The following is a 15,285-nucleotide window of genomic DNA, read 5'->3' as shown; positions in this document are numbered from 1 at the left end:
ACTGCTTTGTGGCTATCATATTCATTATACAGCTAACCTAAACCTAACCTAACCTAACCTAAGCTAACCTAGGTGGCTAACCTAAAGTGGACCAATAGACCTTGTAGTTATCAGATATAGAGTTAACTTCTAATAGACACTCTCCTTTATATTTTAGGATGCGTTTTGGGATGGTTTTGAATTTTTCAAATAAATCCGACATGTTCCAATATGTCCGATAACTTAGTTATATCTTATGAAACACCCTTCATTTTATGATCGTTATATTGTAGTTAGAATTTAAATGCGATTTAAAAACATTTATTATTCTTGACCTTTTTTTTAAAGCTACTTATTTAGAAGTTGTAGTGTGTTAAACCTAAGAAAAAATTGCTTTTAGTGTACATTCTGAATCCTCTAGCTCATAAACGAGTAAGTTTAAAGAGAAATTGCAAGTTATAAATAAGTCTTAAAATCGCATCTACATCCAAAAAATATCATAAAATACCAAGTGTTCCAATATTACAGTTAGCTGCTATTTTTGAAAATTGTTGCCATAAAAAAATCAGGATCAATATTTTTAGCGTAGTTAATAACTTTTTTAGAATGAAGATACAATTTTGAGACTTCTTATATTGTTGCATTTTCTATCGAAACTTACTCGTTTAGGAGATAGAGGATGCAGAATGTACACCAAAAGCCTCTTTTTCTTAGGTGTAACACGCTGTAACTCATACACTTTAGCTTTAGAGAAAAATGGTCCAAAATAAAAATGCTTGAATCACATTTCCATTCTAATACAATCATAAAATACAGGATGTTCCTTAGGAAATAACCAAGTTTTCGGTCATATTGGAAAATAGAGGATATATTTTTAAAATTTAAAACCATCCCAAAACCCACCTTAAACTCATCCATTTGAAGTCTCAGACAAAATCACATCAATCCAAGCAAGGTATGTAAAAGAGTACATTAACTTTACAGATTAGTTTAAACAAATTCATAATTAAAATAAAACATAAAAATAGTTTATAGTTGAAAGATCCAGGAAAATTATAACCAAATACAATACAGTAACCTACTACTAGATTCAAACCACCTTTTAACACAAGATTAGTTAGTCTTGGTTCCATGGAGACTAAAAATACAACTATTTCTGTCTCCTAGAAACAAAATCATTTTATTTTGAACATTTGACTGTAATAGATCACTTTTACAATGTTCAACGTAAAAACATTAGTGTGTGGTATAGGCGCTGTATCGACTTGGTGGTTCGTCTTCCGGAATTTATAAAAAGGTGCAAAAAGGTGTATATTGGTTCACTTTAGTTGAGACACCCTGTATAGTACGGATTAAAATTAAATCAGTAAAATGTCCATATTAGTTGTTTTAAATAATGTAAAACATTCCAGTTTTATATATTTATAATTATATTAGTCCATCTGAAAAAGAAGCTTTCAGAAGACAATTGTGATCAGTGTAACCATAGTAACCTATTATCCTACTATAATATTATAAATGAGAAAGTTTGGATGTATGTATGTATGTTTGTGACAAGTAAACACGAAAAATACTGGTCGGATTAACATATAGACGCATTCTTATCTCAAAAGTCCTTTCGGGCTCCGCCCCAGTGGCTCTGGAGCATCCCATGTTAACCTTATGACTAATCATATTTATAAGGAATAAAAGAACTTTGTCAGCTGCTTCAACTATACACAAGTTGGTTCTATGATATTAAAAAGTTATAAGGTTTACCAACAGGGGGCAATACTATAATTTTTTTTGCATTTCGTGTCCTCTTTCCGTTGCAAAGCATGGGTACAACAGCTAGTGTGAAATAATGGTAAATTGGCAAAAATATAAATACCATTAGTTTGGATAATGTTGGAAATTGTTATATCAGGTTGATGTTTAACTAAGTAGAAAATTTTGTCAACGATTAAATTTAAATTATTACTGATTTTTTAAAGGGTCTTCCGATCCTTGATTACGTACTAGCAGTACTAAGTAATCTATATTGTGTGCTGTATCAGCCTGTAAATGAATAACTGTTTAATTACGTACTATTTGATGACATACTATCAAAATGCATTTCATGACTAGCTTATTAATTTATGTCATACTTTTTGTAATTTCATATAAGTTTTGTACTAAATATATACATATTGTAAGTTTTGTAATAAGACCCATATATTTTGATATGCAAATAGTTGTCGATTATATTATGCCGTAATAAAGGCCTTTTGAATATACTTGTATATTTTCTTTAAAAGCCTTTTCATTGTATATAAAACAACATACAAAATATTTGCGTTACCCTAAAAATACAATGTTTTAGGACCCTAGTGATCCTAACAAAATGTGCCACGCTGCATACCGTGGTCAGTTGAAAATAATGCTAATATTTTTTATCATGACCAAATGCTTAGCCTTTAACACCTATTAACACAAGGGAGTAGAAACAAAATATTCCTTAAAAATGAATGATTATTATTAATGTTAATATGAAATCTAGGGAAAGCAGCTATAGCTATAAGTAGCTATACTTGTTTCTTTACTGTCTCAACAACAAAAAAAAAAAACATGAAATTCCAATGGTAAGTATGGACATTTCCACAAAAAGGTTCCTGAAGTCATCAAAGTATCACTTATAGTAAAACTCTAAAGAAGTCTTGGTACAGATAGAACTGTTCCTTACTTACAAAATATGTTCATATTTTTACATGAGATGTCATCATTCTAATTTTTCCTGGTGTTCGAAATTTGCCAAACATATTTTTGGATGTTTTGTGTGTTAATTAACTAAAATGTTAATTAACTACCTAATTTTGATTGATTATAGCTGTAAGACAACTATTTGGCAAACGATGCTAACTTAGTTTATTAGTTTAATTTTTTGTTATGATTGCCTAGCTAATTACAGTTTATTAGGTAAATAAAATACACTTTACTGTTATATACTTTTAATTTAATGACTACAATACATACAATTGGTATATCATAAACTATACCACAATTATTGTTCTTTACAACAAGTGAGAGATTTCATCTCACAATTATTCACAATTAACGGATGTTGTTTTAGTTACTTTTGTTACTTTAATATATTTAAAAATCCAAAAATTTAGTTAAAATAATGATCACAGAATTGTGCTTTATAGAAACATTGTATCAGTAAAAGTTTGTTGACCGTTTGACTGTAGAGAACGGGCGTCACGGACCACTGCAAACAGACAAAATTCGTTACTTATAAGACACAAACATATTCAAGATAGACAAGAGAACGTACGATAAGAATTTCAAAAACTGCACACCAGCAGACTAAGCAAATAGCCTTTTGCTGGACTGGATTTCCACTTAGATAGTTTCTTGATCGTGTCCGATTGGTTCCCTATTTTAATAGCATTGGTTTCAAAAAGCACTTAGAATTGCTGATATGAAGAAAGTAATAAAGTGTGGTTTTGGCAAACCGTCAATAGCTTAGTATAAAATAAATAAATTTGCCCAGTTTGATTACAATACACACATAAAAAATCGAAATGCTACAGTTAACTTATACTCGATAAGAATAATGAGATTTTTGAATTTACTACTTTTTAAATGTTCTCCATAATTAATAATTGTACAATAATACGTAAAAAAACATTTTTTTTTATTTCACTAGATGGCTTGGGGTGAAATTAAGATACTCAATCTTTTGAGGTACAAACATGAGATGAAACTTTTTCAATCCCGTGAAACCTTGTTCCCGTGGCCCGATCGTGCTGGATCATGAATTCGTTCGAATAAAAATTTAGATTTACACGTTTGTACCAAATGTCATCAAAGTCACCTGCTTTTTGCTCGAGATATCGTGCTACATAGGCTACCTACTTACACGAGAGAAGAAAATTGATTTTTAACTCACCTAGTGAGAAACAAAAGATTTCTTGGATGCGCAGGAATTTCGTTAAGGATCAAGAGTGATGACATTTTCTGAAAATAGACTCATAAACAAACATACTACTAAAAGGTTCTTATTTCGTATCTTCCGCAATTTACTAAGGCTTTCAAGATACAAGTTTGACAAGCAAATGCTTATGCGTAATCTTAACATAATTTACAAATTCGAGTAAAAAATAATATTATTTTTGCAGCTATTTATATGCTAATTTGTTATTTTTCTTTTTAGAAATTGGGAGTTTAAAATAATAAAGCATTTTCCTAAACTTTGTACAGTTTAAAAAGTAACTGGAATTCTAAGAACAGACTGAATTTAGGCTTAAATCAAGGTAGTACAAGGCCTAAGAAATTCAAATCAACAACACTATTTACAATATACACAATAATATGCACAGACAAAGCCCTATAAACACTATAGACTTATGTATAAAATATATTAGTTTAAACACATTAACACACATAAGACTTCCGTTGAGCTTCATGTAATAATAATCAGCTATGTAACAAAGGTCGAAATCGGTAAAGTAAGAAAGTTGTCCTGACGTACAAACTACGGAAACACTACGAATATAAAAAGAACGTTACGGAGAAATTCCAAGTTAAGTAGCCAACAACAAACTGTCTAACACCGATAATTTTCATAAAAACAACTGAAGTTACGAGTACGGTTCCAAAAACATTCACCGAAAAATATATGCTATAACATGCCTTTAAACTAAACTTTTGAAAATGTAACAACACTTATAATTAAACTGGCGATTTGAGATTGTCTTTCAATCCGTGTTTTTCACTGTCCGACGTTGAAATGTGAAATTTACAAAACAACAGCATTCTTAAAAACTCAGGAGTTAGAAAACCTCCGATTTCCGCTCAGTTCATTTTCACTAGACCCTGGACTCTCTGTCCGGCCTCAGCGAGCGCGGGTGGCTGCCGTGGCGCAGGCGAGAGCCACTGTCTGCTAGGGGGAGAGTAGCAGCAGGCAGACGCACAGTATGAGGCAGTAGAGGTGGGAGGAGCGGTGATGCGCCTGACCTCCATGCTGCATAGCAGCGGGGAACTCTCCTGAAAACATACCACGGCACTTATGACAATGAACTTTATATGACAGACGCACAGTATATGAGGCAGTAGAGGTGGAAGGATCGATGATGCGCCTGACCTCCATGCTGCATGGCAGCGGGGAACTCTCATGAAAACATACCACGGCACTTATGACAATGAAATAATTGATACGACAGACGCATAGTATGAGGCAGTAGAGGTGGGAGGAGCGATGATGCGCCTGACCTCCATGCTGCATGTCAGCGGGGAACTCTCATGAAAACATACCACGGCACTTATGACAATGAAATAATTGATACGACAGACGCATAGTATGAGGCAGTAGAGGTGGGAGGAGCGATGATGCGCCTGACCTCCATGCTGCATGGCAGCGGGGAACTCTCCTGAAAACATACCACGGCATTTATTACAATGAAATAATTGATACGACAGACGCAAAGTATGAGGCAGTAGAGGTGGGAGGAGCGGCGATGCGCCAGACCTCCATGCTGCATGGCAGCGGGGAACTCTCATGAAAACATACCACGGCACTTATGACAATGAAATAATTGATACGACAGACGCATAGTATGAGGTAGTAGAGGTGGGAGGAGCGATGATGCGCCTGACCTCCATGCTGCATGGCAGCGGGGAACTCTCATGAAAACATACCACGGCACTTATGACAATGAAATAATTGATACGACAGACGCATAGTATGAGGCAGTAGAGGTGGGAGGAGCGATGATGCGCCTGACCTCCATGCTGCATGGCAGCGGGGAACTCTCCTGAAAACATACCACGGCATTTATTACAATGAAATAATTGATACGACAGACGCAAAGTATGAGGCAGTAGAGGTGGGAGGAGCGGCGATGCGCCTGACCTCCATGCTGCATGGCAGCGGGGAACTCTCCTGAAAACATACCACGGCACTTATGACAATGAAATAATTGATACGACAGACGCATAGTATGAGGCAGTAGAGGTGGGAGGAGCGGTGATGCGCCTGACCTCCATGCTGCATGGCAGCGGGGAACTCTCCTGAAAACATACCACGGCATTTATTACAATGAAATAATTGATACGACAGACGCAAAGTATGAGGCAGTAGAGGTGGGAGGAGCGGCGATGCGCCTGAACTCCATGCTGCATGGCAGCGGGGAACTCTCCTGAAAACATACCACGGCACTTATGAAAATGAAATAATTGATATGACAGACGCACAGTATGAGGCAGTAGAGGTGGGAGGAGCGGTGATGCGCCTGACCTCCATGCTGCATGGCAGCGGGGAACTCTCCTGAAAACATACCACGGCACTTATGACAATGAACTTTATATGACAGACGCACAGTATATGAGGCAGTAGAGGTGGAAGGATCGGTGATGCACCTGACCTCCTTGCTGTACGGTCTAAAGTCTAAAGAAAAGATACCATGGCAGTTGTAGTAAGGTTTTAGTAATATTTTAAACAATAACAATGTGTAAAACCCCATTCGGTATGGTGTTGAAATAGGTAATTGATTTGAAATTGAGACATAAGCCATCCACCCTTAGTGAAATGGTATAAGATTTTTATGAAGAAAATGTTCCATTTGGAGGAAAGCTACCTATCAAAAGCCACCAAGATCAAAAAGATGTAATATAAATAACAACCATATTATGGTTTTTAGTTGTAATATGAGGCAAACCTGACTAGCTTAGCCTTGTTCCACATCGTTTTACAAAAAATCGTGATATTTCAGATATATTTTATTTAATCTTTTTGAATTTATTCATGCCATAAGAAATTTTCAGCAATATCAATTAAAAATATTATAATGGCAGCTATTTTAAAATGTTTAATTTGATTAAGAATTTTTTCTAACGTAGGTCTGTTTTACGGCAACACACATACCAAGTTTCATAATGATCGGTTGACAAATTTCAAAGATAAACAAGTTTTTAGGATAAACACAAAATGCCTAATATCTGGTTAACGAAGCGATTTTGGAAAATTACTTGATATTCTCTTTATTTTGACCCATAGAGCTATTACCTGGAGTTTGGCTGTTTACTGGACACCCTGTATTTATTTATGTTAATTATCCTAAAAGTTATGGTTTAAGAAAGTATGAACAATAAACCATTGCATTGGAACAAATGTAGCCAGAAGTAATACAAATAAAACTGAAAGTTAAAGCAAAATGATTAGGAAAATAAAATGTATTTAGATTACAGGTATTTTGTTGGGACATTTATAGACTCACCATTGAGCACATGAACATTGATGGACTTGGACTGAGCGTTGGAAGGGTTGCACTGATACTTCCCGTTATCAGTCGTCCTTGCTTGTTGTATCAGCAAGTAGCTGACTGTCGTCTCACCCTTCTCAGTGATAACACTCACACCACCGCGGGGTGAGTCGTAACTGATGATCTGTTGACAAGTATATATATATATATGTGACTGAACTTAATTACTTATATTCAATAATCGGCTATTGCGTACAAAACGGCTATAAGTCTACCGTAGAAAAGGTCGAGGTTGCATGTCTGCATGATAGGGAAATTATTTAATTTTACTTGACTATACAAAAGGACTATTTTATATACAATAGTTTCTCAAGTTATAGAACCAAATGGAGTTCTTGGAGCCTAGACATTTTCACTCATAACAAATTAAAAAACTACAAAAACAATTTATAATACCAAAGTTTATTGGGTATTTAAATATCTATCACTCTGGTGCTTGAAAAAATTAGGGCAAATAACTCTTCAGCGGCTTTTGAAATTAACAAAATTAACATTGCTCTTATAGCGGGGAATTCAAGATGGCCGTTAGATTCCTTGGACTCCCTTGGAATTCAAAACTACAAAGAACATTTCATCCCACAGTTAGTTTACTAGATACTTAAATTATAATCACTTTGGTGTTACACAAAATATTTTTTTACCATAAACAACTCATCTGCAGCTGTTTTAAACTTGCAATTTTTAACTATGTTATTATACGACTAAAATTAATTACTAAGAGTATTGAGTGCTGAAAATATTGAAATGTTTTCAAATTTAACTATGTAAACACACGAAATACATGGATTACTCGTGATATTATGATAGGGATCTCAAGAATATACTATATTACTTCAGGAATTTAGAGTCTATAAAAGTACACAAAATGAATATTTCATATTGCCAACGGTGTCTTGTATAAGATACGTGTCTTCTTCTCAATGTATTTTTTCGTTGTGTCATGTAAAGCAAAACATTCATTTAAAATGTTACCTGTAATATTTTTTAATTTTCTTTTGTTTCAATTATGTTTTCTATTACTTTAATTTGACTCACCGCGTCGTTGTGGTTCCAGAAGATGTAAGCTGGAGGCTCGGGACTATAAAGCACTACGCAAGTCAGATTGATAGTGCTTCCTCTGTCAATGAATAAATCAGGACCTCCGATGATGTCTGTCGTGGGTTCTAAAAAAAACATGAACTTAACAAGCTACCTAATGTTTAGGGTGCAATAACGAAGCTTAATACTTTTTACAATATTATCACTATTTAAAATGCTTGATACTGCAAACAGTAAGGATAAAATTAAATTTAAATTTAAATGTATTGAACTACTTTTAATGGCATTTACTATAATTAATTAGTTTCTATACGAGTGTGTATGAAATCTTATAAAACCGTGTAATCCTCCAACTTTTGGTTCGTTCATAAAAAAACATTTACGTGATTTATCAATTGCAATAAGTTTAATCACAAACGAGTCGTACATACTTTTTTAATGGTATATCAATAGAAAAATTTTATCTCTAAGGGTGACGTTAGTTTTTAAACCAATATTTGGGATTTAACCTTACTTATAGATGTTAAAACTCGAAAGGCCTTATACACTTATACATTAGATAATAGTTCAATTGTTACAAAACTACGTTTGTAAATCAATCCTTTCAAATAATTATAAATATTGCAATGAAAAATAATTCCGAATGTTTTCGATTATTATCATATTTGTTGCTCATCCGAATGACATCAACCTTTAATTGTAGTTTAATGTAACTTATTTTAAGGGCTACAGATGTAAATATAAAATATCTAAGATATATAATTTGGTTTTGATTTTCAATAGTTTATTTTTCAAAATGTCAATACAACGATACTTTAAATGTTTGATACAGTGATATTTAAAGTCAAAGGACTTAAATGATTGCAAGGAGAAAACCGTGAACTACCTTTGACCTTCTATCACATTCTCTTTGTAAACATACAAAATTAAAACTGTTGAAGCAGAATTGGATGTAAAGGAAAATGTTTGTCAGGTAACCAAGTATTAGTTTTAAATTGGATCATATGTGACGCTTACCTATGCAAGATAACATATTTGCATGCGTAACAAAAATATATCTTACTGTATATAAAGAAAATGGTACCTAAGTAGATGTATTTTGATATATTTAGGTTATTGAATGCTTTGTGTATTTACCAATGAGGAGTGGATATAGATGTGTATTACAAATAATACCCCAAATTACAAAATATGTATTACAAAATAATTGAATCAAATAGTGGAGGATTTGTTTCCGAATATCATAAAATTATGGTTATATAATTAAATATTGTTTCAAATAATTATCATTATAAAAACAGAAGTAAAGTACAGAGGAAACATTCTTATGGGATCACCAGCTAGTATATTGTGCCAGAAATACTAGTGACGAGCAAGGAAGATCCCAAACGGTGAGCAATGTGCGGAAGTTCAATCGCACAGGGTATAGGGTCTTGCTCCACCGAAGCGTTGTATTACATGACGGTGGTGTTGGACTTTGTCCTAGACACCAGTCACTAGTGCTGGACACCACTTAAGCGTACCATTGGATGTTTCCTCTAACACATACCATTTTGACGCCATTCCATGTACTGATTTATGTACAATATGAAATAAAGACGATTTGATTTGATTTGATTTGATTGACACTGGGTAATATCACTAAGCTTCTACCGTATAGGATATTTACCAACGACATTGAGGTGTATGTAGTGGCTCATGTGAGGCGTGGTGCTGATTTGACACTCGTATATCCCGGTGTCTCTGTGCTGGGGATATTTGATTTGCAGACTCCAGTCTTCTGAGCTCTGATGGTGAATGGCTCTGAACCTCTGGTCACTCGTGTAGGTATATCTCCCCACAGTCAGTAGGTGGATGTCTCTGTGTCTTACCCAGGATACCTGAAATACATCCTAGAGTTTAGCACAGCATAGTTTAAACTTTTGTGATTTGAAACTTAAAGGAGTATCCATAGTCACAAAGTATTCGTTCTTGTTATTTTAAAAATCTACTAAAATAAATTGTGTTGCATTTGGCTTGTAAAGCTCAATTCAGTAAAAGATTAGTTTTTACTAAATTAATCATCCAATTTAAGTGGACAATGTAACATGTAATTACGCCTATATCATAAAATCCTATGTCATTGTTTGAAATACAATATTTCATTGAGCTAAGAAATAAATATTTCAAAAATACAGTTTTTTTAGGAGACTAGCCATTAATTATAGCGTTACTCATAAATTAAAATTACATGGAGTTAGCATACTGGTATTTGTAAGTAGATAACATCAAATACAACGAATTTAGAACATAGTTTGGCACACATTGGGGGTTCTACGCCTTTAATAGCCTTCAGACCCAATTACCAATACCATTTTACCTTACAATATGGCCGAATCAGTTTTGAAACCTAACAGGGTTATGTAAGCTCGTTATAATTATTAATAGGCCTTTGCCAAAACTATTTCTTACCAATAATGTATATACACTAATTGTAATTATTATATATATATATATATATATATATATATATACTCAAAATGGAGTGTATATATATATATATATACATGAGTCCTTCAGTATAAAACGATGACTTTGGGTATTTTTTTTCTTAAATAAAATGCAAACATTTAAAGGTTACAAGAATCAGAGATATACATAAAAAAAATAAAACTCATTATGAATAAATGCATAAGTAGCCTATAAAAATATTATAAAGGTTAACAAATTATAAAGTTGTAACAAAATTGGTATTAAATAATCATTAACTATAAATAATTGTACACAAGTAAAGAGATGACCGTAGGATAATTCTAGTTATACTGATGAGTTATTTAGGAACTTATTTTATCTAGAACAAAATTTTTTATCTGGCAGCACTTTTATCACACCATTTTTCATGTAAATTTGCAAAAAGAGGAAAATATTAGCAAAAGTTCACTGATCAACTTAGAATATATTCAAAATCTGTTAACAACCTAGTTTGTTACATTACTTTTTGATTTGGAACATTTCATAAATGCATTGCAGTGAATTAACAACATCACCTCAATATTAACTTACTGATGATAATTTTTACACGTACCGTTTTGTTTCCTAAATTTTTCACTTTGCAGTTTAGGTAGGCCGTTTTCCCCAGCAACGCCGTTACATTTTTTGAAGCTGCTTTATCAAAGTAAGGTCCTTGTCTGCCTGTTGGATCTAGTAGATTTGTAGACGATCCCTTACCGCTCTTCGACATGGCTCCGATCACTGAAACATTAATACATATTGATAAGTCAATGTTAAAGTAAATCATACAAATAAGGAAATGATTAACGGTAAACCACACTTTGGAGGAAGGACTTGTGGGCAACAAGGAACCTTATTGAAACCCGATGATTGAGGATAACAAGCGAAGAAACAACCAATCTAAAAGAGATGCAATATTTGGGAACAAATAAAGAAATACATTACAAACTATGCCAAGATGTTGTTGAAAACGTCATCACGAGTTTTTTTAGGAGGAAACAACATGATTAAGTCAAGTAGAAAGATCTAATTAGGATTGGTGGAGTTTGTGTACGTGTAATTGTTTAGTACACCCAAAAAATTCATTTCAATAAGCTCACCAAAAAACTTATGATATTTTCAACCTAATATCATCAGCCTATTACGATAAACCTTTGTAGTAAAACAATGATTATTTGTTCAATAGAACTATTTGATTTTGCTTGAACTATCATGATAAGCTTAAAATTACCGTGGATAGTTTATTTTTTACTATGACGATTACGATATAATCATTGCTTACACCTGAATTTACTTTATTTTAACACAAAGATGGAAGTGTTATCTTGATTTCATTGTAGTACTAATCTTTTGTATTTTGTATTCCAGTAATAATCTACTAGTTTCATAATAAGAAAATATTCCTCAGAATTGATTTTAACAATAATCTGTAATAGAATGCAATTGTATGTGTACTTTTAGTTAAGAAATACTTAATCTATGATTTTGTGACTATAAAAATTATTACACTTTTATCTACTAGGGTTAACAAGGACTTTAAAATATATTTGAAACATAACACTCGCCATGTTGAGTATACTGCTGCCATTACGTGTATGAAGCCTACGGTTATTTAAATTTAAATCTGACATTAATTTAAATATATATTTATTTTTTTAATTACTATTACCTATAAATTATAACTTTATAAAGATATGGGTTGATGCATAACGATTGTTGAGAATTTTGAGGCAGATCAGGTTTATAGAACCGTAAAGGAAACGGAAAAATCACATTTATATACCAGGCATATTGCTTTCCGCAGACAGAACCCAAGTTTTGTTGTTTATGGGAGGCATGCAAATGTTTTGTTTATGCAGAATTTAGAAATATGTGACGTATTGGCATAAAGTCTGGCGCTCCTAACTGAAAATGGAACAAGATTTTACAATATGAAAACTATTCAACAGTTAAATTTTATTTGCCTCTTATAATTTCTTCATGGATAATTTTCTCATTTTCTCTATGGAAAGTACATTGTGATAAGAGAAATTTATTATTAACCTAGTAAAAAAATATAAATAATCAATTTTTCTCCTTATTTCTAAGCTGACAATCGATTCATTATCTAGGTTTTATAATGGGGCATGGTGGTAAATAATGTAAATACACTTAGTTTACCAAATGAAATAGCTCTCATATCTGTTCAAAATAAAATTTCTAAATTCAACCTGATGTAATAGACTGATGATCTAGTTTTTCTGATGATAAAATTAATAACACTTGACGCCTGATGCCTAGCCAAAAATGGCTATAGTGAGCCAAAACCCAACATCGCTTTAGGGTTGCATGGTAAATATGTCCATCGAGTTAAGTCATACTCTCAATATTTTCGCTTAAAACGCAAATTCAACGAAGCTAATTAATAAATATCAATTTTATAGGCTAAAATTGTTTGTAAAACTATTCGTATTCTATGATAAAACGCTGTGGAGAATACATAAAGAATAACCGTATACCACTCGTAATACATTACAATCAATGAATGAAGCCCGTATAAATAATTGCTTGTAATACGAGGATCAGCACGAAATAATAGCAGCATATACACATGTTACGTTACAAATGGAATAAATTACCATACTTGCTGTAAAGGTAGGGTTGTACAGGGAGGAGCTACAGTGACGCCAGCGCCTTTACCTGCTTGTCCCAGGAATCAATACTGGGATAACACTAACACTAACACTACAACACTACCCACACCTTAACATGTTACCGTCAGTTTAACACAATAGCTGCCCTAGATTGCATTGTGTCATGGTTATCTGCTTAAGCTTGATTGGTAATTTAGATTTCCAAAACTTTAAGTATATAATTGTCTTCCCATGATCAGACAACTACCATTTTTTTTATAGTTTAGACGCAACTTAGTTATTTATAAATTTCATTTGTTAATGTAATTTTTGGTAGAAATCTTTTTTATCTCAGAATTTCTGCTTGGACGTAATTTTGAAAACAATTGATTAAACTAGTTAAAAATCATATCATTCATTGCGGTTGAAAAACAAACCCCAATAGTGTTTACTTAACAAAAGTGCACTGCTGCGGAGTTGTATTTATTATTAGTAACATAGTGATTAACTTGAAGTTTAATCGTTTGCTGCAACGTTGACCTGGTCCAACTAAAACTGAATCAAGTCGTTATAAACGCCTGGATGTCTGATCTGATCAGTATCTGTAACTCGCTTTGAGTAACACGGAGATAATCATCTTTGCAAAGAAACGGATCCATACCATGGTTCCACTACGAGTCGGGACAGTAGTTTTTCCAACCACTTAAACCACCAAGTACGTCGGGGTCATAGTGAAAAACAATTTGATATCAAGACAGCAGAATTTCTGCTGACGGACAAGGCTGCTAGGAGTGTCGCTTCTTTTAGTAAGTTTAAGGCCAATGTCGGGAGTCCTCGGTCAAGCCGGAAAAGACTCTTGATGCCTGCAATATAGTCCACGCTTCTTTACTGCTATGAGGTGTGAGAAGGCGTACTCAATAAAGAAGCGTATAAGTTTAAGTTTGCACGATAAGGTTCACACCAACGTACTTCAAGTTGTCCGAGCCGGCCGTTCTGGTGGATTACTGATGGTATGCCTGTCAATCTTCAGAAGGAAGGCAATCTACCAATAATAAGGGCATTTAGTAAGGAAGCTGCAAAGACGAAACATTGCTACTGATTTTGTTGCATATGGATAGAGTGCTGGGAACATACGACTCAAAGACAATTGATTGGCTTACTCATCAGGAAGGTCCAACCTTGGATGGAACTGTGGCATAGATGGGTTTAACTTACTCATTTTTTGTCAGGTCACGGCTAGTTTCAGTCCTATCTGCATTTGACGGGTAAATCGAATTCACCCAATTGTATTTACTGGTCGGGCGTTCCTGTCGACGCAAAACACACATTCTTTTGTTGTCCACGTTGGAATACCGGGAGGCCACTCAACATCTTGTGGTGTTGTTTGGTGAATCGGTTTGTGAGATCATGGTCAAGTGCGAGAAAAACTGATATCACTGATCGGACTTCATTTGGACCATCATTCAAGTAAAAAATAAAAATAAACCAACCTAAATCTGATTAAAGTCTAGGTAAAGTACGAAATTAACACCTAGAAATGCAGTGAACTCTTTGGACGTAGACAAGCTCTGCCTAAATTTGATGAGGTGCGATGAGTATTCCCTGGAGGGTTTCCAAAGAGTGGAAAATAATTTGTGTAGGCATTGTGTTCGTCTAATCAATTACACTTCATGATAAATGGTAATGTTTTTACATTTTGTGACACCAAGCTCAATACTGAAGTTATTTATACACTTATTACGGAGGTGATTTTCTTATGAAGTCATCATTTCAAGTATGAAAATATTATAAAGTATTTACAATAAAAATATAATAATCCTGAACATAGTTTTTTTGCAAAGATATTAATTTTTAAACATTTGTTGAAGCCTTGAAAAATGAAACCC

At 33.6% G+C, this 15,285-nt stretch overlaps 1 protein-coding gene across 1 annotated transcript in view; it reads right to left on the bottom strand.

The window, feature by feature from the left end:
• Positions 1–2,959: 2,959 nt before the first annotated feature.
• LOC129003128 (lachesin-like) overlaps positions 2,960–15,285 on the bottom strand; it is a 274,561-nt gene continuing 262,235 nt past the window's right edge. Inside the window, exons 2-7 of the mRNA XM_054431369.1 lie at positions 11,362–11,528; positions 9,967–10,177; positions 8,295–8,422; positions 7,215–7,383; positions 3,890–4,986; positions 2,960–3,205 (exon numbers count right to left, since the gene is read on the bottom strand). Of these exons, the coding sequence (XP_054287344.1) occupies positions 4,883–4,986; positions 7,215–7,383; positions 8,295–8,422; positions 9,967–10,177; positions 11,362–11,528 (779 nt within the window). The 3' untranslated portion in view covers positions 2,960–3,205; positions 3,890–4,882. The remainder of the gene's footprint in view (positions 3,206–3,889; positions 4,987–7,214; positions 7,384–8,294; positions 8,423–9,966; positions 10,178–11,361; positions 11,529–15,285) is intronic.

This window comes from Macrosteles quadrilineatus, unplaced genomic scaffold (assembly GCF_028750875.1).
Source record: "Macrosteles quadrilineatus isolate MER2022 unplaced genomic scaffold, UCM_ALF_1.0 Scaffold_9__3_contigs__length_116548681, whole genome shotgun sequence".
In the NCBI taxonomy this organism is placed as follows: domain Eukaryota; kingdom Metazoa; phylum Arthropoda; class Insecta; order Hemiptera; family Cicadellidae; genus Macrosteles; species Macrosteles quadrilineatus.
Note: the sequence above shows the minus strand (reverse complement) of the source record. Positions and strands in the feature narration are given on the sequence as shown.